Raw genomic sequence first — 22,570 nt, forward strand, 5'->3', positions numbered from 1 at the left:
TCACAACTCCACTCTCCATCATATCTCCTCCCCCTCTATATTAGTCTCTCTTTTATTTTGATGTCATCATCATTTCCTCCTATTATAATGGTCTTGTGTAGGTAGTGCCAGACACGGTGTGTGTGAGAGAGAAAGAGAGAAAGAATTGGTGTGCCAGGGCCTTCAGTCAATGCAGTCTAACTCCATACATGTGCACCCCTTTGTGCACATGTGCAGTATTATGCACTTGCATCGCTGTGCTTATGTGGGACCTGGAGAGTCAAACATGAGTCCTCAGGTCTTGCAGACAAGCTCCTTAACTGCTAAGCCAACTTTCCTGCTCTCATCTTTATTTATTTTTTTATATTTTATTTTTATTTATTTATTAGAAAGAGAGAGGAAGGGAGAAAGAGAAAAATGGGTGTGCCAGGGCATGCAGCCATTGCAAATGAACTCCAGACGCATGTGCCACCTTGTGCATCTGCCTTACGTGGGCCTTGGAGAATTGAGCCTGGGTCCTTTGGCTTTGCAGGCAAGTGCCTTAACTGCTAAGCCATCTCTCCAGCCCCTCATATTTATTTTTAATACCAGGATAAGAACTCAGCTGGCTCTTTTTAAAAAAGAAAAATACTTTTTTTATTTGTTTGAGAAGGAGGTGGAGGGAAGATAAAGAAAATGGACATGCCAGAGCTTCTAGCTCCAGATTCATGCACCACCTTGTGCATCTGGATTTACTTGGGTACTCAGGAATTAAACCTAGATCCTTTGGCTTTATAGGCAAGTGCCTTAGCCACTAAGCCAGCTCCATAGCCTAGTTCATTCCTTTTTATACCAGCTGACCCTCATTTGATAATTCTTTGTAACTTAACTAATAATCATTTTTAATTTTTCTAACCTCATTCTAATACGAAAAGGAAGTTGGGAGCAGCATACAAGGTAAATATTGGAGTTCAAAATCATACCATATCCTAGTTCCAAAATAATGCTATTATGCAGATGGGCCATTGGCCACAGGATAAAATCCCTTCACAGATGAGTCATTGAAAAGAAAATATTAAAATAATTGGTATAATTATTTGGAGAAGCTTAGTCTTGTCCCAGTTTTAAGGAGCAGAGCTTTCAGTTCATTTGGATTCTAGAATGAATGACACCTCACTGAACTAGTTGCAGCTTTCATAGTGACAATCCAGCATGAAACTCAAGTCCTTTCTCTCTCTCTAGAGAAGGAATTAATATGTTGGCTCACTGCCTAAAATTGTGCAGTATTGGTTTGCTCATTAGGTTTAGAATTACATTTGTAAAACAAAGACTGAAAATCATTTTCATGAATATCCCAGTGTGTATATCTACTCTGTGACGTACACTATATTTGATAACATTAAAAACTAAGAAATACAATGTTACCAGAGTTTCCCATGAGTAATGATTTTTCTTTTATTTCACAAAAGACATGCTGATTACACACTTGTTTTGTGTCCCAAGAAATAACCCCAGTGCAGATTTCCAACATTTTTTTTCTGTTTTATTTCTCTTCTACTTCCTTTGCCGACTATTATATTTTCTCATTTGAAAGTATATCACCTTTCAAAAATAATGTACAAAATAAATAAAAATACTTTAAAAAAAAAAAAAAAGCCCTGGCGCGCCCATTCTCTCTCTCTCCCTCTATCTGTCTTTCTCTCTGTGTCTGTCGCTCTCAAATAAATAAATAAATAAAAATACTTAAACAAATAATGTACAAATCTATCTAAATTACACACTTGACCACTGGTATGTTTTCAGAGCACCTTAATTTAATGAGTCTGTCTGGCCTCATGAGAACATTTACATTGGAATTGAGTTGGGACTCATGATATGATGACAGAATATGTGCTTTCAGCCATTACATAGCTTTCATGAAGAGAGCTATATTCAAGGATGCTTTGAAAGAAGGGATTTTGATGTCTTATGTGTGGAAGTTGTTAGTGTTTTAGAGCTGGAGAAAACCTCATGGATTAACTACTTTAAATCTCTAATTTTAGACAATAAAATGAAACAGAAGAAATTTAAAGGTCGGCCAAGGGCAAGTAGCTCATGAGTAAGGTAATCCAAAGTAGAAGCTAGGTCTACTGACCCTTAGCCAAGGCTTCTCCACTATTTTCTTTGTAATAATAAAAAAATCATATGTAGGGGCTAGAGAGATGGCACAGTAGTTAAAGATACTTGCTGGAAAAGCCACCCAGCCCAGGTTTAATTACCTAGTACCCATATAAAGCCTGATGCACAAAGTAGCACATGTGTCTGGAATTCATTTGCAGCAGCAACAGGCCCTGGCATTCTCATGTGCTCTCTTGCTCTCTCCCTCTCTCTCTGTCTCGCTCTAGCTCTCACTCTCACTCTTGCTCTTTGTCTCACTCTGCTCATAAATAATTTTTTTAATTTCAGATTTATTGTTTATTGACTCCATTCACTTTTCAGAAGAATGAAAGTGCAAATGTTTCGAAGAAAGCTTTTCTGATAACAGAGTATCTCTATTTTTGTTTTAGAATTCCTAAAAGGTATTCAATGGGACGGATAATCACTTAAGGTGGATGGTAAGGTGAGCACTATATTTAAGAGCTGACCTTTTATTGGCAATTTACTTAAATTCCCTGTACTTACCTTTCTTCACCTGGAAAAAAAAACAAAGCCATAATTTTAATATTGTTGCCAAAATTGTATTAATATAATACAAATGCATTACAATTAACATGTGATGTATGGTATTATTTTTTCTACTAGCAACTTAGGCAATCATTTATTATCCATTAAAAATGGTGTCATGGAAAGAACATGAATTATAATATCTAATAGGATTCATTCCTTTCTTCCAGCTGTGGGATCCTTGACAAGGTAGCACTTCCCCTAGAAGGTCTACCTTACTGAGTTGTCAGGGCTCACAGAATTAACTGCAGGAAGTGTGCAGCACAATATTTGCACATTGATTTCCATCTTTGTCTTTGTTGAGCATCAGCATGGCAGATAATTGCTAAAGGTCAGCATTGTTTGTGAAGACATGTAATGTAAACGTGTACTATCTGGCATTTCATGCATTAGGTTTTGCTTCAACATCAACTAAAGTGCACTTTTATCATACTGAATACTCTGTACCTCCTTCTCTTTCCTGCCTTCTTTCTCTCTCTCTATTCATCTTAGCAAGTTCTAATTACAGAGATATATCAGATGGGCCTCATGTTTCGGAGTGTCCCTGAGATGCCCTTTTGCTTGTAACTTGATGTGCTTTTATTTCTGATAAGAAGAAAATATTACTGATAATAGTTAATTAAATCCAGCTATTGTTAATTTATGGGGTTCTCATCAAACTCAGTTCTGTTCTTTTCACTAATAGAGACTTTTATTTTCACTGTAGCAAATGCAAGGTGGTTAAATGGCGGGGGGGGGGCGGTTATTGAAGTATTTGTGCAATCTTCAAAACCAAACAAAATAGGAAAAACCCCATTGCTCACATCCAAAACCAGAAGACCACCATTTTCTTGTCTTACCTAAAGCTTTTGCAAGAACTGGACTCTATTCATTTGAAGTGTTTCATGTCCCCCCCCCCCCCGGTCCCGTTTTTCTCCTTTTTCCTTTCCTCTACTCTCCTCCTCTCAAACCTCATGTTTATGAAGTGGTGAATCTTCTCTGGACTTTTGTACTGCTCCCAACAGCTGTCTAGGGAAACTAAGCTAGGGATGTGGAATTCGGAAGAGTCTCTGGAAATGATTAATGTTATCCAGTGGCATGGAGATAACCTGACTTTTACTGGCCCTGGCAGCACTGCTGGGAGAGAATGTAACAACACAATGCTCATAGATGATTTTTCCACTGAGCTTGGCACCAGTGTGGTGTCTTTCACTGGTGGGCATTTTTCCATCATCTCCTTAACAGACATGCTGGTGGAGACCAGACAGGCAAAAGTCTCCCTCTGTTGCTTGTGTTTCAGCACAGTGTGTACCTTCGATGATATCTCTGAAAAGTGGTAATATGGAGGATATTAAAAAATAATGAGGATTTGGTAGAGGAAGGGAGAGCCAGCCCCTGAGGAAACTGGGAGAATTGCTTAGAGTCCAATTCCTAATCAGATTAGAATCACAAATGTGGTTCAGTTCTATTACATGTTTAGAAATAGCCTTTGAGCATACTGTGGAGAGAATCCTTATTCACATTATATATTTTGAATTATTAAAAGAAAGCACCAACATTGAGAAACACATTAATTTTTAAAACTGAGTTTTCTAGGCAAAAATAATACCCCAGAAAATATATCAGAAGAGCTTTCTGTGTGTATTCTCTTAAGTTTGCATTAATCAAATATTAATTGATAACAATGAGGTCTGATGACTTATGCTGTATACAAGAATATCAAAGATGATGGTAACTTTATTTTATTTATTTATTTATTTATTTTTGGAGCTTTGACTGTATTAGGGTTGATAACACAGAGGCACAAGGAAAACTTATGCTTAATGCTGAAAAATCAATCCGTTCAATTTAGCAAGCATCCATGGTGCACTAACTAGCCAAGCTGTATGTAATGCTTGGGAAGTTAAAACGCATGTAAGGCGTGGTTCCCAACTTCCTGGAGCTTTTAGATTTGCACAGAAGATCAACACAAATGATGAGCATGCAATGTTCCTAGAAAGTTCTTGACAACAAAGGCAAAAGAAAATGTTTGTCAAAAAGAACCAAGGAGCTGGAGAGATGGCTTAGTGGTTAAGCGCTTGCCTGTGAAGCCTAAGGACCCTGGTTCGAGGCTCGGTTCCCCAGGTCCCATGTTAACCAGATGCACAAGGGGGCGCACGTGTCTGGAGTTCGTTTGCAGAGGCTGGAAGCCCTGGCGCGCCCATTCTCTCTCTCTCCCTCTATCTGTCTTTCTGTGTCTGTCGCTCTCAAATAAATAAATAAAAAATTTAAAAAAAAGAACCAAGGAAAAATTCAGCTGAGCTTGATTGAATTTTCTTTAGGGCTTTCGGTAAGTGGAAATGGAGAGTGAGGGTAATCAGAGTAGATGAAAGCACGTGTGAGAAAGCATGAGTTTGTGGGAGGTGATCATATGCTTGACTCTATAAAGGTGCAATTTAGGGAAAGTACAGGAAGTGTTTACAAACGTAGGCAGAGGCCAAGTTTTGAAGAGCCAAGAATATCATGACGAATTTAGCTCATTCTATTCAGAACTATTCTCAGCATGTACAATGAAGGAATATCCACTTCATTGGGACATACATTAGGAAAAGGCTTTATCAAATAAAACAGCATACTCCTTGGGGATTCTGAAGTATAGCATTGCCAGAGAGACCCGCTCATACAGTTATGCTATGCTAACCTAGTTGCTATGGCAAACAAAATAATAATAAAGATTAGCAATGGTTTCTGTTGGTTTCAATTTCAGCTCCCACAGGAATCCCTTAGGGAGTTTTAATGATACTAGTGCAAGGGGCCATCTCTGGGAATGGACTGATATGTGTCATGTACAAAATGCTCCAGATGACTCTACTGGGGCATCAGTGCTAGCTTGAGAACCATTCCTTGGACCAATAAAAATAGCGGTGATGAAATAAAGCAGAATAATTTAATTGGGACTTTTCTCTTGATAATTGCGAGTCTGAAGGAGATTGGTGTTGATTGACAGGCTGTTGCAGGTAGGAAGGGGATGTGATTAAAAATGAAAGCCATGGAAGAAAGCAAGCTATGAGTAAAAGAAGGTGGTTAAAGCTTGAGGGAAGTTGGGAAGATGACAAGGCTCCATATCTATCTTCTTTCAGATGCCATGTTTGGGGTCTATGCAAGGAAGAGTGTACTGTTAGCAGGTAAAGGAGAGTGGATAGGACATGGCCATGCAGTGCCCCGCCCCATTTACACAGCTTTATTTTTAGATTTGGGTGTAGAGACCTGGGCTTTATAGTTCATAAAGAGTCCCAGAGTCCTGGGCAGAGATGATCCAAGTTCTACCCTACAGTGTAACCACCAAATCATTATCAGCCTCTCTTTACAAGAAAGTGCCTTTAAGCAGTGGCCATCTCCCCAGCCCTTGCTTTAAATGAATCTACAGAAAGGCAAGAACACAGTGCAAAGCTTCTATGTAGAGAGAAGTGGTGGAAGTATGAAAATAGTCAGAAACAAGCTTTTCTAAAAGCTCATTTCATGGGATGCATGCATTAATGAGATGCTTCATTTATAATACAGCCAAACACAATTTGAAATAATTGCTATGGAAATGGATATGGACTCAATGAAGAACTTATTACTTTAATCACTTTGAATTACTGTGCCATGATTGAGCCCATGAATGTCACCAAGACAAAACTGGAATAATCAAAAGGGAATAGGAAATAGTGATGGGTTTCTGTTTGGGGTGGAGGTGAGGTTACACTGAAATCTTTGTAATTTGGGGCTCAGGAAATAGATCAGTGGATAAAGTGCTCACTTTGCAAGCATGAGGACCTGAATTCAGTCTCCTAGTGCTAGGGAAGAAGAAAGGAGGATCTTTTAAGCTTGCTAAATATAATTGGTGACCTCCCGGGCAATGAGAGACCCTGGGTAGATGGTATTCCTGAAAATGACACCCAAGATTGTCCTACATGTATGTATATGCAGTCACATATGTGTGCCACACATATGAACACACAGCTATACACACAGGCACATACACACAAGCATTCATAGTCATCGATAGAATTTCATGCTAGAAAGTCAGCATTTTGGTATAGAATACCTGGCAACTCATGCTTACGTACTTCATCATTCTCCACATCAGTGAATGTACTCTGTGGAAGCTGTGTTTGCTGACCTCCAGCTTTTCTGTGCTGCTGGCAGCAGAGGAAGGGCATGGAGAGAGGACAGCATTTGCATGGATGAGCATGATCCAAAGAGACACAAGATGCTACAGAAGACTAGAATCCAAGGAACATCTCGGGAATGGCCAGAGCCACAATGAAAGTCAGCAGAAAACACATAGAAGAGCTGTCTGTTCCAAAATGTTTCATTCTCTTGCTGTAAGCAGTAGCTGATTAGTGAAGGAAGCTGTTTAAGGAGTGAAAGACATGAATTTATTTTTATTTTTTGAAAAATTTTCATAGAACCTGAGTTGACCAAACTTACGTCAAAAATAAAAAAAAAAAAGGAATGGGTGTGGAGGTATGAAGAATTGGCATGGCAGTCAAGATGTTTGCCTTCAAAGCCTAAGGACTCAAGTTTGGTTACCTAATACCCACATAAAGCCATATGCATAGTGGTTCATGCATCTGGAGTTCATTCGCAGTAGCTAGAGGCCCTGGTGTTCCCAGTCCCCTCTGTCTCTCTCTCTTTCCCTCTCTCTCTCTCTCTTTGTGTGTCTGTCTCCTTTTCTCTGCCTGTCTCTCTCTGCTTGCAAATAAATAATAAATAATTTTTAATTAAAAAAAGAATACAGGTAGGGAGATGGCTGAGTTGTTAAAGGCACCCAGGTTTGATTCTCTAGTACCCACATAAACCCAGATGCACGAAGTGGCACCCATATATTTGGAGTTTGTTTGTAGTGGCAAGAGGTCCTGGAATGTCTATAATCTCTTTTGCTTTCTCTCATTATCTTCCTATCTCTCTCAAAGAAATAAAAATAATTTTAAACACACACACACACACATTCAAAAGCATTAAGTGCCTTTTGTCATTGTGCAGATAGAAGACCCCATGAAAGGTTGAGGTGGTGGGGAGGAAACAAAGAAATAAGCCAGGAAATCTCTGAAACACACTACACCGAGACTGCAAAGGAGCAAGGAGCCCAGCATGTTGCACAGGCTACTAAGAGTAGAGACAGGAAATGGATAACTCTATAAGAGGAAGTTCAGAAAAGGAACACACGGGGGTTGGAAACTATAGTTTCAGACATGTTAAGTCTAAGGTGACTGATTACATATACACATAGATTAATCCAAAGAATAGTTAGAATTACAGTCTTGGGTTACCAAGTCACTAGCCTATGGTGAATAAATGTCATTTGCCATATGAGTACAGAAAACATCTAGAGAGATTGTAGTGTGGGGAAAAAAAAAAATGGTAGGAATAATGCCTGGAGGTCAACATTCAAGGAATAAAGGGTCTGGAGTCCAAGATTGACTAGAGAGATCAGAGAAGTGGCAAGAGAATGTGGCGCTGTTATCAGGACTTCAGGAAAGTAGAGGAAATTCCAGTATCCCAAAAGAAGTCAGCACAGAGAAATGTGCTGGAGAGGACAAGGAAAATCCAATGCAGAGTATTTACTGGGTATAACATGGAGTCCATGGAACAGTGGAAGCCAGCTGTGATTTGGTAAAAGAGAATGGATAAGAAAGCAAAGCATAAGTCTCTCACTCCCTCTATCTCCCTCTTTCTTTCTTCCTCTCCCTCTCTCAAATAAATAAAATAAAATATATGTATAAATAAGAAAGATGTGGCTGTCTTTGTCTTCACTTTGAAAGCATAGAAGAGTTAACTGATCATGGCATTATGAAGTATGCATGCCAAGTCCAAACCAAACTGATATCATCGTTGATCTCTGATATGTATAGCATTGAAAAAGATAAAACAATAGTAGCAAACTTACCTAGTGCTGTTTTAAATGTTCCTCCCATGTGTTGTTTTACAAGCAAGAATTAACCCACCCTCCTATCATGGCTGCTCTTTGAAGAACTCTTACAATCATCCCATTTTACTTGGAAGGAAATTGAAGTACAGAAAAACTAACCACCCAATTTGTCATCTTCCAACTTTGCTAAGAACATGCACAAATCAGCTATCAAAATCCAAGAATACATATCAGCAGATCTAGAATATGTTTGAAGGTCAGGTGGACATCCAGGACCTTTGCTTTTAGATAGATTTAGATAAGTTGCCTTATATTATAAAAGGGGGAATTTTTCCATATCATATGTCTTGGCAGTTGTTTCACAGCCTGAAGAACTTGAAGGCTGACTGAAATGACTGCCCCATCACTGTTCCTTGATGCTCAGCCTTCTTGGGAGAAGGCTTAGTGGGGAACACCAACTAAAAGTTGGGTTTATGGTATTATACCTGAGCTAGCTATTAGAATGAAATTAAAATGTTGGCAGGTAATTCGGGGTAGAAGTCAGGGTAAGCTGTGGGAAGAAGGAGATGGTACAATGCTGAAATCAAGATGATCTTAACCACATGGTTGGGTGAAGCTTAAAATACCCATCAGTCAACTGGGAATAGAACACATGAAAATGTGGGTAAACTTTGTATTTATAGGGCAGCGCTCATCTTGCTGGCTTAGCTTTTCATAGTTTCATGCCTGTTGTTATAAGAATATTTCTCAGAACTTACTAGTCACTTACCCCTATGCTATTACTGACAGTGACTATCAAAAACAAGTGTTTAGGATGCACTGTAGTCCTGCCATCATGCCCACTGTTTCACATGAAGAATCTCATTTTGTCTTTATGAAAGCCCTGGTGATGGCTCAGTATTATCCTCACTTTACTGCTAAGGAGACATGGTACATGAGCCTTGTGTTCTGTACCTCAGGTTACAAAATGAGACATCAGCAAAGCTAAATTATGAGCTATGTAGTACGAATCCAAACTTGGGCACTTAGCCATTTGTTCTGCCCACCAAACAGTGTCTAGAATTTACTACTTCCCTCAGAGTTACCTCATGGCCACCATGCATACAATGGGAAAATCAGCCATAGAAATGCCTTGTTTTTAAAGTTCTCTGACCATAGCTATATGGACATTTGTAAAAATGAGAAAGAAAAGGTTGAACCTTTATCTTTAACCTTGTCATTAAAAACATGTCAGAGCCACATGTTGGGTCATGATATGCAGAGACATTTATCTTACCCATAACTGTGGGCTAACTCCACAATGCACGACCCATATACCTCAACAAGGAGGGGCCAATAGGGAGGGGGTAGGTCATGGATGAACCTAATAATGGTACCAAACTGACTGTATTTGCTGAATACAAAACTAAATAATAAAAAAATATTTAAAAAAAAGCATGTCTTTACTTTTTCAGTGTATGTTTGATGGCCAAAATTTGTGTACATTTGTGGGTGAAATTACAGTAAAGAAAGATTTGATTAACCATAATTAAGGCTCTTGAGACAATGAGCATGAAAAGAAATGTTTCCATACTTTTTCTCCATGTGTGTCTTCAGTGCTTTGTACATGCTGTGCACATTGCTGGACTGTCATGACAAGGATTGATAGTCTGGGGAGAGAGCTCAGTCAGTAAAGTGCTTTCTTGCCTTGCAAACATTAGGACCTCTAAGTTTGATCCAGAGTACTCATGAGAAGTGCCAGGTATGGTGGCACATGCCTGTAATCCCAGTGCCAAGGAGGACAGGCAGATCCCTGGAGCTCATTGGCCATTCCATCTAGTCTAATTGGTGAGCTCCAGGCCAATGAGAGATTCTCTCTCAAAAAGACCAAAAAGAGGTACTTGAGGAATGAGAACCAAAGTTGTCTTCTGGCCAACACACACACACTCCTCTGGATGTATCCTGGAACATACACATGCAACTAAACACAGACACACACATATGCACACATAGTACAAATAAGTCTGGGAGGCATAATTAAGATACAGACCCAAATAGCATTGTTGCTCAGCTTTACATAAAAAAAAAAAAATGTCACTGTCTTCCCTATGCCTTCTGTTTTCACTATCCTGTCCTCGAATCCTGATAAAGGAGATAATCTAAAGAAGACTGTCCAAACAAGAAGGATCTCCAAACCTGTTTTTCTCCTTATACTTTTCATTTCCTAAATCCTTACTGAAAGCTATAAAGGATATATATATTCAAGCATACCCAAGCCTATATTAAAAGTTTTGTTTTGGGAGCTGGGGAGGTACCTTAATGGTTAATGACATTTTCTTGCAGCCTTTCTGTTTGAGTTCAGTTCTCCAGCAACCACATAAAGTTGTATGCAATATGGCTCATGTGCCTGCAATCACAGTATGCCTCCTGCAATGGGAAGCAGGGCCAGGAGAATCCAGGAACTTGTGGGCCAGCTAGACTGGGCACACATGTACTAGCAAAAACATCAAGAAACATTTCTCTCAAGCAAGGTGAAAGGAGGAGAGGACAGACACCCTGAGCTCAGACCTCCACGTGTGCATCGTGGAATAAACGTACCCATGCACATGCATCATATACATGCATACACACACAATAAAAATTGTTCTGTTTTGTATGTCATATTAAAATCACGTGAAAGTTCTTAGGAATCAGATTTGGTCTAAGCCCTAATCCATGGTAATTATGATGCATGATCTCAGATTGGATGAAATTATTCTTCAGATCCCAACTATTTAGTTCCCTGGAAAATTCATGAAGTGAAATTCATACCCTTTTTGATTCTCAAAAGAATGCCTCTGTGTTTTCTTGCATTTATATGGGCTGGTCTTCAGTGTCATATTTATGATATTTAATGTCTATTTCTGATACGTGGTTTTTTAGCATCTTTACTATCCCAATGATTTTTTTTTCCCCGTAGGCTCAGTTTGAACTACAGGCATTTCATATCCGAGGTGAGCATGCAGTAATAACAGCAAAACTAGAAGAAACAATCGAAAATCTCAAATACCAGCTAGAGCACCGATGGGGTGGAGGATGTGAGGAGATGAGAGATGCATGCATCTCCACTGATGACAACTACCCTCCAAAGACCTACAGGAATGTATGCATCCAAACAGACAGAGAGACCTTCCTCAAGCCCTGTGAAGGGGAAAGCAAGACAACCAGAAGCAACCAGATAGTCCCCAAGAAGTTGAACATCTCCTCTTTAAGCCAGCTCTCTCCCTCAAAAGACAACAAAGACATCCATGCAACACTTCATACGGGAGAAAACATGTCATCAAGTCAGCAGAAAACATCACCTCCACCTCCCCCACCACTACCTCCTCTCCCTCCTATCCCTCCCCCTCCACCCCTTCCACCTGGACTTGGACTTTTGCCACCAGCTCCTCCCCTACCACCTGTGAGTGCTGGGCCACCACCCCCACCACCTCCACCACCCCCACCACCTCCCTTACCTCTAAGTTCTGGGCCACCCCCTCCTCCTCCCCCTCCACCACTTCCTAATACCCCTCCTCTGCCCAACAGTGGAGGGGTGCCCCCTGCTCCAGTGCCCCTGGGACTTGTACCCCCACCTCCTCCTGGACTCTCCTTTGGACTCAGCTGTCCTTCTAGCCAGTGTCCTCGTAAACCTGCCATTGAGCCCACTTGTCCCATGAAGCCTTTATACTGGACTAGAATACAAATAAGTGACAAGAGGTAAGTTCTTCCTTGTTTGATCCATTTTCAGTTATAAATTCATAGGATTCATGGCAATCCAATATCTATGCCTTGAACACATAAGGTCAGGGTATCTGGTAAGAATTGTCTGTTTCTACCAGGTCCTTTCTATATTCTGTATGATAGATGTTGAGAGTAATGGTGTGATCAGTGTGATATTCTCCTAAATGTTCCATATCATAGACTGGAGAAAAGTCCAGGTCTAAGCAAGCCTCCCTTTCCAGAATCACCATAATTAATGAGTAATCTAAAGATTTTAGGACAGAGTCTATACCTCAGGTTTATTGAGGATTCTTTTGATTGGACAAAAAATGTGTCCGTGTTTGTGTTCCTTTGAGTCCTGTGTGTGTGTGTGTATGTGTGTGTGTGTGTGTGTGTGTGTGTGCATGCAGTTAGAAGTCATCTCTCAGGTTGGTGATCACCTCAGTACCTCATTATTTGAAGCAGGGTTTCTCTCTCTCTGGATTCCTGTTCTTTTCTGCGGTTACTACATGGGCCATCTTGCCAGCACAGTTTCTAGCTTTTTACATGCACTGTGGGGATCACACTCGGGTGCTCTGGCTAAAGTGACTGCTGCTTTGTCAGCTGAGCTGTCTCCCCAGACCTGAGAATTTTTAGAACATCTTGTGACATATTTTCTTGGTTTCAGGTGATATCACCAACCTTGTGATCTGGCTTTTACAAAACTTTGATAAACTATAACAAATATCTGAGAAAAACACCTTAAATATGGAAGGCTTTATTTTGATTCACGGTTTCAGAAATTTCAGTCCATCATGACAAGAGAGACACAGCAGAGTAGAGCAGCACAGTTCCTGGCAGGAGGCAAAATTGTGGAATCCTGCACTATGGCTTGCTCCTTTCCCTCCCTTATCCCATTTGGGCAGCCAGTTTGTGGGATGGTGTACTTCTATTCATGGTATTCAGAGTGAGTTTCTCACCCTTGCCTAATTCTCTCTGGAAATACCCTCACAGACATATCTAGTGGTGTGCCATCCTAATCCCCTAGAGCCTTCTCAAGTTAACAATGAAAATTAACCATCACAGCCCGGTATGGTGGCGCTCACCTTTAATCCCAGCCCTCGGGAGGCAGAGGTAGGAGGATCGCCGTGAGTTTGAGGCCACCCTGAGACTACACAGTGAATTCCAGGTTAGCCTGAGCTAGAGTAAGACCCTACCTCAAAACAAAACAAAACAAAATAAAATAAAACAAAAAAATTAACCATCACATCTGGATATTTAAGAGTTTTATGTTTGCACTTGTTATGGACATGATAACACAATGATCTTCATTAGTTGTTCAGAAAGAGTCTTAAACATAAACTGCCTCTTTGAACTCTGGTTTACCTAACTGTCCTTGCATCTTTGTTTTGTACTGACCTTCAGATGCAGTGCCAGTGTGTGGATAGCCACGGTGGGAAGACCTTTGCATTTGTGCATATTGTTGAACAGGCAGGCAAAGCAGCATTGACGGTGTGTTGGAGACCTTAGCAAACAGATTGGAACTTGATTGCTGGCCTCATTTCTTAGCTGGCAGGAGGGTAATAAGGCAGATGTTGAGATCTGACTTGACCACTTTCTAGTTTTGAAATGTATTTGGTTGCAAAGAACATATAATAGAAAACACATTTCTGGTCTTATTCCCCAAATCTAGATTTGGTAGTGAATTTAAAAATTTATATAACATTTTCTTAGAGAAGGTAGGATACTAAACAAAATAACATGAAATTCACAATTACAAACTAATTGTAAAACCCTAGGGGAAGAGGAAAATACTGTAAAACTAAGAATGTGATGAACAAAGGTGATGGTGTACTTCATATTGTCCCCTTGTCTTCTTGCCAACAAATAAGAGCCAAAAGCTTATTTGTGGGATATTCAGATGGATTTTATACAATGCTGCTGTAAAAGTCCTCTATAATTTCCCAAGTGAATGATTAAAAGTGAGATGATCCTTAAGTAACTCTTGCCTCTAACTAGTACTTGGAATCCCATTTCTCATTTAAACCTTAGATACTTCCTATGAAATGATCTAGAATATTTATTTGCATTCTATCACTTTATTTGTGTTCAGGAACTATTGTGCAGTTACTTGAGAACCATGACTACCACCTGTGGGCGTCCTGGCTGCACACAAAGCTGTCCCACACCTGTGTCCATTAGCCTTCTTTGACCTCGTCCCCCACAATGATGAGCAGCTAATGCTGTAGACCATAGCACCTATACAGAACTCCTTCTGGGAAGATTGTGGGCCCCTTACCCATGTGACCATATGCTAGACCATCCACAGTAAGCCAGTCCTTGTTAATACTCTACCAAATGCCAGCTGTCCCCAACTTTCTAAGAGTTGTTTCAGAATTCATGTATTCAGTGCCTTTCCACAGAGACAATATTATATATGGTGATAAAATGCTCAACCTGAGTCCCAAAGACATTTTATTCTAGCATATGGGTAAATTGTAATATCATATTGGCCTACCCTCAGTATCCATGGAGTTTAACCAAGCAGGAGCAGGAAAGGGAAGATGAGTCAACACAAGCCACTTTCCCCTGGACACCACTTCTTAGCTGTGGAGCTTTGAAAGCCCAGACCTGTGTCACTTAACATGCCACATGCTCCAAAGTTTCCTGGCATTCTTCCTCAGAGAACAGCCTCCTGCTTTAGGGCAGGAGAGATCACTTATGATAATGCTGTCCAAGTTTCAAATAGAAGTTAATTGAGTAGCAAAAATCTAGAACTGAGGGAAGGAAACAAAGATGGACATACTTCACTGGAAGTGTTATAAGCCATAAATGCTATATTTTATAGCTTACATAGGTCATGCATATATAGTGAACTGGTTCAAAGAAGAGCAGAAGAAAGAAATGGATGAATCCAGAACCTAAATGCTGTGTCTCTTGGGCAATGCAGACCTGTGGACCTGTAAAGGTGAACAGACCCATCAGAAAAGCCCATGCTGCCAACTGTTTTGGTTATGAAAATCACCTTGTTGTGTCAAAATATTTAATAATATAATAAACATACTTATTAAATATAAAGGAATAATATATAGTGTATTACACAATGATCTTGGTTTTAGTTTTAATTGGTTAATAATGTATTTTGCAGATGTTATGGATCATGCTTATGCATATATTTGAAAAACAAGCAATTATAAACAACATTTACTTCATTTGTGGATGTTAGTAATGTGCAAAATTAAGGTCTGTTGAGAAAGTACCTTAAAGCAAAAGATGTGTTCTGAACTGAGGTTTGGAACCTAATTGTAAGGACTGCACTCAAGTTGTCTCTTGTGGTTCTGAGGACCCCACACAAGTTGGTTTTCAGGTGGTACTGATTCATCTGAGTTTTTCAGCTTCTCTTTCTGTTTCAGAACCAGACAGCTTTTATTTCTAGGACATAAAGCACAAACTCCACATGGAAGCTGTGCTGGTCAGTACTATCTCGACAGGATGTGGAATCACCCAGGAGATAAATATCTGGCCATGTCTGTGAGGGAGGTGAATTGATGTGAGAAGATCCACCCTAATTGTGGTTGGCATGCGTTCCATGAGCTAGGGTCCAAGGCTGAATAAAAGGGAAGCAGTGAGATGAGCATAAGCATTCATCTCACTCTGCTTCCTGGCTGTGGGTACAATGTGATCAGCCCTTTGTGCTCCTGCTTTACATATACTCCCCATCATGATGGACTCTATCCCCTTTAACTGATAGCCAACAAAACAAAACAAAACAAAAACCAAAAAAAAAAAAAAAAAAACCTTCCTCCATTAAGTTGCCTCTTGTCAAGTATTTACAATGGCAATAAAAAAAGTAACTCAAAGTCAGGCATGGTGGCACACCCCTTTAATCCCAGCGCTTGGGAGGCAGGGGTAGAAGGATCACTGTGAGTCCAAGGCCATCCTGAAACTCCATAGTGAAGTCTAGATCAGGCTGGGCTAGAATGAAACCCTACCTTGAAAAAAGAAAAATTAAATTAATTAATTAATTAGAAATAAATAAAAAGTAAAAAAAAAAAAAAAGCTCATACAGGTGTCTTAATTGGGACCCCTTTGGAGGCTGGTGTGCTGGCTGTTACAGTTCTGTTTGGCGGTGGTTGTGGTGTATGACATGCAATAGTACAAGTGAAGTATTTCAAATGGTCACTGACTACTCACATATTAAGTCCCTGGGCTGAGGTTACCATAGTTAATCCTGAAAACTATCTAAAATGTTACTGCCCCATTTTCAGTCTCTTTAAGAATTACCCTATCCCATGGTGGAGGAAAGATAAAGAAGTGTGCTGGGAGGGAATTATGTAAATGTTATAATAAAGATTTTTTATTTAGTAAAAGAATTCTGTATCCAACAAAGTCATTCTTCAAAATTGAAAGAGAAATTAAGACAGATCCACACAAAAGGAATTGCCTTATCCATGTCTGCAGTTGCATCTTTTCTGTCTTAATGTAATGTCCACTCTTGCCCATCACAGACAAGCTGTGTATTGAAAGAGGAGTAATTAGCATGTCCTAAGAACATCAGCCCCCAGGATTTCTAGCCCCAAGGATCTTCTCCAGAGCTCTTTTGACCTCACTGAATGACCACCAATTCTCTCTTGCCCTATGTGTGTGCATGCTCACATGTGTTCAAAGGTTCTGTTGTATATTTTCACTTTTTTAAAAAATGTATAACATGAAAAACTTTATTAAGGTTTTATATTTTAAAAATAACTAAATGAATTATAGAAAGTATTCAGGTATCATATTGTTTTCTGTTTTGGTTCTTAGGGTTAATTTGTGCTTTCTTTTTTAAGCCAAAATGCCACACCAACTTTATGGGAGTCCTTAGAAGAACCTCATATTCGGGACACTAGTGAGTTTGAATATTTATTCTCCAAAGACACAACTCAACAAAAGAAAAAACCTCTGTCAGAGACCTATGAGAAAAAGAACAAGGTCAAAAAGGTACTGTGCAGTTTAATCATTATAGCTGTAGCCTGTCATCTGGGGAATTTGCAACGGTACTGCCAGTTGACTTTCTGTTTCACATTTCTTTTTTAAATATTTTATTTAGTTGAGACAGAGAGAGAAAGAGGGAGACAGGGATAGGGAGAAAAAGAAAGAGAGAGAATAGTCATACCAGGGCTTCTACCCACTGCAAACAAACTTCAGACACATATACCACCTTGGTGCATCTGTTTTACGTGGATTATGGGGAATCAAACCTGGATCCTTAGGCTTCACAGGCAAGTACCTTAACTGCTAAGCCATCTCTCCAGTTTGACTTTCTGTTTTTCAGAAAATGCTCTAAGTCATAGATGGTAGAAAGGATCCAGTTATTCAATAAATTTGTGCTGGCAGTTTTTCAAATTAACTCTGCATTTAGTTAATCCAGACCACAGCTACTAATTCTGTTGAAAATTTGCTTTTAGCAAAAGTAGTTTGAAATCTACTTAAAAAGTAGACCTCAATTTATAAAGTCATTCATGTAACAAATTTGTTAGGGTTTTATGGTACAGGATGCTGTTCAAGGCCTATACTTAGAATATGGCAATACGTAGTCATCTAAATAATAAAATTAAATAATATGGGATAATCAATCCTTTAATTAAACTAGCTACTTTCCAGTTTTATTCTTGTGGCTAGTAGCTGCTGAATGGGATATCACAGAAAGCAGTGTATTTGGGATATGCTGGAAAAGAAAAAAGTAAATCCCTAATGACCATTGCCCTGTGAAGTTAGATAACAACCAACATCACAGACAAACCTTGGAAATCCCATAGTGAAGCAGGGCAACAAGGATAAGCCTGATGTGGTGGGGATGGCACCTGTAATTTTAAAAAATATTTTATTAAGCAGCTTGGTATGGACATATCAGGTATACTATCATTTCCCGCTTCCCTGCCCCACTCCACTGACGGGCCTCCTTAGTGGGATTGCTGGTGTTCACCTTGGGGTTGTGAGTTATGAGTTGTAAGAGCAGCAATCAATCATTGTGTTGGTGGGGGATGCCTCTGGATATTTCCTCCCACCCTTTGGCTCGTACAATCTCTTTGGCCTCTCTTCTGCAAAATTCTCTGAGCCTTGGTGGGTGTGTTTTAAGTCTACTTTACTGTTGAACACTCAGCAGCTTCTGGGTTTCTGCTTTGGTACAGTCCTCAGTGTCTGATCTCCATCACCCTGGTGCAGGTGGTCAGGCTCACTGTGGAAGCAGCACTCTTGCTCATCTTACCAATTCCTCTGTGTTTTCACCTGTGTCCTGGCTGATACTTAAGGTGTTATTCATCTCCTGCCTGGGAATCAGCTATCTTTTCTTGTCTTGTTGATAGGTTTTAATTGCTCTCATTTTTGCTACTGTTTGCCTACAGCAGTGTTTTGATAATTCAGAGATGGTGTTAAGGGCATAGAGATCATTCAGTTCTGCCCATCAGCATATGTGAGCCTGGAGTGGTTGTCTTCATTCTCACATTTTTCATTTTCTATAAAACAAGATTAACAAAATCAAATCTATTTGACCCAAAAGGGGGTTATGAAATTCTAATCTATGAGGATTTGAGGAAGTATATTGAAGAGTGTGTATCAAATGGCATTATAATCATCAATATTTCCTTCTCAAACTGCATGGTGGAGTTCATCTATCAGTTTATATCCCCTCTGCCACAACTAACATAAAAATGTTATTATAGAATCAAATTGAAGAGTGTGTATCAAGTGTCATAATCATCAATACTTCCTTCTCAAACTGTATGGTGGAGTTCATCTACCAGTTTATATCCCCTTTGCCACACCTAACATAAAAATGTTATTACTAAATCAACTGCAACTTATAAGGGAAAAGTATGAAATGTCTGAATGTAATTTTGTTAATCAAATCAATTTTCCCACTGAGCTGAGTTGTGAATAAAAATCATGGTTTTTAGTCTCCAAGTTTACTTCAAGTATATTGTCATGAGTCAAATATGATTCCAATAAGAATTAGATATCACATCAGATCTTATGTTTCAAATTTTTATTAACAACTTCCATGATTACAAAAATATCCCATGGTAATACCCTCCCTCCCATCCACTTTCCCCTTTGAAACTCCATTCTCCATCATATCCCCTCCCCATCTCAATCAGTCTTTCATTTATTTTGATGTCATTATCTTTTCCTCCTCTTATGATGGTCTTGTATAGGAAGTGTTGGGCACTATGAGGTCATGGATATCTAGGCCATTTTGTTTCTGGGGGAGCACCTTGTAAGGAGGCCTACCCTTGCTTTGGCTCTTACATTCTTTCCACCACCTCTTCTGCATTAGACCTTGAGCCTTGGAAGGTGTGATAGAGATATTACAGTACTGAGCACTCGGGTCACTTCTTTCCAGCACCATGATGCCTTCTGAGTCATCCCAAGGTCACTGCCACCTGAAAAGAGAAGATTTTCTACCAAAAGTGAGAGTAGCATTAACATAAGGGTATGAAGTACTTACTGGGCAGTTTGATAAGCATATTATATACATTTAGCCAGACAGCAGCAGACATTACACCCCTAGGGCCCATGACTACCCCATTTTTTCAGTATCAGGATGTATTCCCTCCCATGGAGTGGGCCTCCAATCCAATTAGAGGGCAGTTGGTTTCCACCATGACAGACGTGCCACTATTGCGCCCATTGGCTAATTTGGCCTGGCTGGCCAATATAAGCCTTGCAGTGTCCACTGTTGAGTATCGTAACTGGTGATTTCTCTTTCTCCCATGCAGAATGGCTTCTTCCAGCTTTCTGTCAGCTGGCCTACATGGAGGAGGTTATCAGTTCAGTTCCAGCAGTATTTCTCAGTGGCCTTGCAGCCCAAGTATGTGGAGTCTTCAGCAATAGGGTCTTACCATCTATTCCTGGTGGGAAACCAAGGGCCTTGGCAATGGCCTATAATGTTCTGGGGGCATCAGGGACCTCCCTGGCCAACAACTCACTGGAAGGTATCCCATCCCTGGCACTGAAAATTTTCTAGCAACAATCTATGGCTCATGGGTATTCCATTGTCCAAAAAGTAGGATCCCATATGATTTATTTATATACTCTTAGATTTTGATTAGCTCTTCTTCTACCTTTCCTTTACTCAGTTTCTTCCTCTGACCTCACTTTGGGCCTTTTCACTCCCATTAATCTATTCTTCTACTTACATATATACAATACCATCCTATTAAGAGAACATATTATATTGAATAACTTGAATCTTTCTAATAGAGCAGTGCCAGGCAAGTAGTTAGCCAATAAATGCTGAAATGTACCCCGGGGCAAGTAGATATTTACAACATGGAGTATGTGTGTGCCAAGTAGTTTGGCTGGCCTTTTGAATTCGTCTCTTGCTCTAAGAAAGGCTAAAGGAAAATTCCTACATTCCAAAGATAGCCTCAGTTTACCTCTTCTAATAATGGCTCCTATAGCTAACCAGAAATTCTAAATGCTGTCTTATGTAATACTTTATTAAACTCACTTGCATTCTTTATATCTTCTTAAATCTAAGATTTAATAAATCTTAATTCTTTTTTTTTTGGTTTTTCAAGGTAGGGTCACTCTAGCTCATGCTGACCTGGAATTCACTATGTAATCCACTATGTAGTCTCAGGATGGCCTTGAACTCACAGTGATCCTCCTACCTCTGCCTTCTGAGTGCTGGCATTAAAGGTGTGTGCCACCATGCCTGGCTAAATCTTCTTAATTCTATTAGTTTTTGTTTGTTTGTTTCTGTGAATGTTTTGGTAACATGTCTCTTTATTACATAACTTGTTTCTACTTTTGTAAATTACTTGTTTCTAATATGTAAGTATTTAGCTATGCATTCTGGCTTCCTATCTTGTGATGGTTTCCCTATCCAACAGTGGATTTAATAAAGGCAGTTAGTAGTTCATTATTTATTTAAGAGGATGTACATGAACTTCAGCATATGTCCATAGTTGTCTTTTATTTAGGTGCTAATTTGTCTAGGTAGATGCTAATTTTCCATGTAAATGGAAAAATATTCTTTCTTTGTACTCCTCAAGGTTTCTGAATGGTGACATTTCATCACCATGTAGAATCTAAGCACATGTGTAATGTTCGCCATTATCTACATATTGAGCCAAAAATGTGAGTCTGCAGGGTTGTATGGAAAGGTTGCTGCTTGATGCTTTCAGAGAGCTTTGTAGCCTGCCTTAGATAGAGATTTAAGTTTTAAAGAAAGTAAGAAGGCAAGTCAATGCCAGAAAACTCCAGACAGATTTCAAACATCAAGATGGATCCCTTGGTCACTTTTAAGAGTTTAGTGTTTGTTGGTTTTCTTTTCTCAGTGAAAATGGAAATGGTTTTTGTTGGTTGTGGGCAGTTGAGGAGTTTCAACATAGGAGGCTAATATCTTCAGCATAATCATAAGAGAGTCCTCATACAAGACCAGAAGAATATATGCCAAACAGTTCATTGTATATTTACCAGACTGGAGGAAGAACTGTGTATGTTGGATATTGAAAGATCTGGCATTTAGTTCTTAGATGTACTTACTTGGCAAATACTAAGACATAAGAGTGCAAATCTCTTACACAGAGCTGATCTTACTCCATATACACTTTCCATGCATATGTTTCAGGAATTGTGGGTGGATGGTACTGTCAAGAGCCCGCTGTATTAGATGCTAGTTTCTAATTTCAGCCTCAATAATTTTGTGTAAATTTCCTATTGTTATCGCTGTTATAAAAGAGGGGTATTTTTTTTTATCAAGTTGGGCAGTATCTATTGTGTAACATATAGTCTTAAGTTTAGACAGAACCTTACTCATCATGTAACCATTCTTTCAATTTGCCACAGAAAAACTGAGATCTATAAAGGCAAAGTGGCTTCTGGGTGTTCACACATCTATAACTGGTGAGACATCAATGATATCAAGCACTTAAGGAAATATACATGAACTTTAGCATGTGTCCATAGTTGTCTTTTGTTTAGATGTTAATTTGTCATACTATTGATATTTTTATTGAGAAGTGTAATTTGAAGTTTATGAATGGGGGCAATCATTATTGTAGACAAAAGACACAGCTATACTTGAGCAAATCTAACATATTTCATGCATGGTGAAATTATCCAAAGTGTTGATTGGAACAGAAACTTCCCATGTCATATTATAGTCAAAGAATTAAAGATATGTAACAAAGAAAGGGTACTGAAAGCTGCAAGAAGAAAAACAAATCCAATCACACGGAAAGGCAGCCCAGTCAGAATGACAGACTAATTTTCAATGGAAGCTCCAAAACCAGGAAAGGCTTGGAATGGTATATTTCAAGTATTGAAAGGCCACAGATGTCACCTAGG

At 39.4% G+C, this 22,570-nt stretch overlaps 1 protein-coding gene across 4 annotated transcripts in view; it reads left to right on the forward strand.

Annotated features, from left to right (window-relative positions):
* Fmn1 (formin 1) overlaps positions 1-22,570 on the forward strand; it is a 434,422-nt gene that overhangs the window by 199,254 nt on the left and 212,598 nt on the right. For all 4 annotated transcript variants that reach the window (XM_045156457.1, XM_045156456.1, XM_004669715.2 and 1 more), the window contains 2 exons: positions 11,475-12,253; positions 17,065-17,215. In XM_045156457.1, the coding sequence (XP_045012392.1) occupies positions 11,475-12,253; positions 17,065-17,215 (930 nt within the window). The remainder of the gene's footprint in view (positions 1-11,474; positions 12,254-17,064; positions 17,216-22,570) is intronic.

The sequence above is a fragment of the Jaculus jaculus genome, chromosome 8, assembly GCF_020740685.1.
Source record: "Jaculus jaculus isolate mJacJac1 chromosome 8, mJacJac1.mat.Y.cur, whole genome shotgun sequence".
Classification (NCBI taxonomy): Eukaryota; Metazoa; Chordata; class Mammalia; order Rodentia; family Dipodidae; genus Jaculus; species Jaculus jaculus.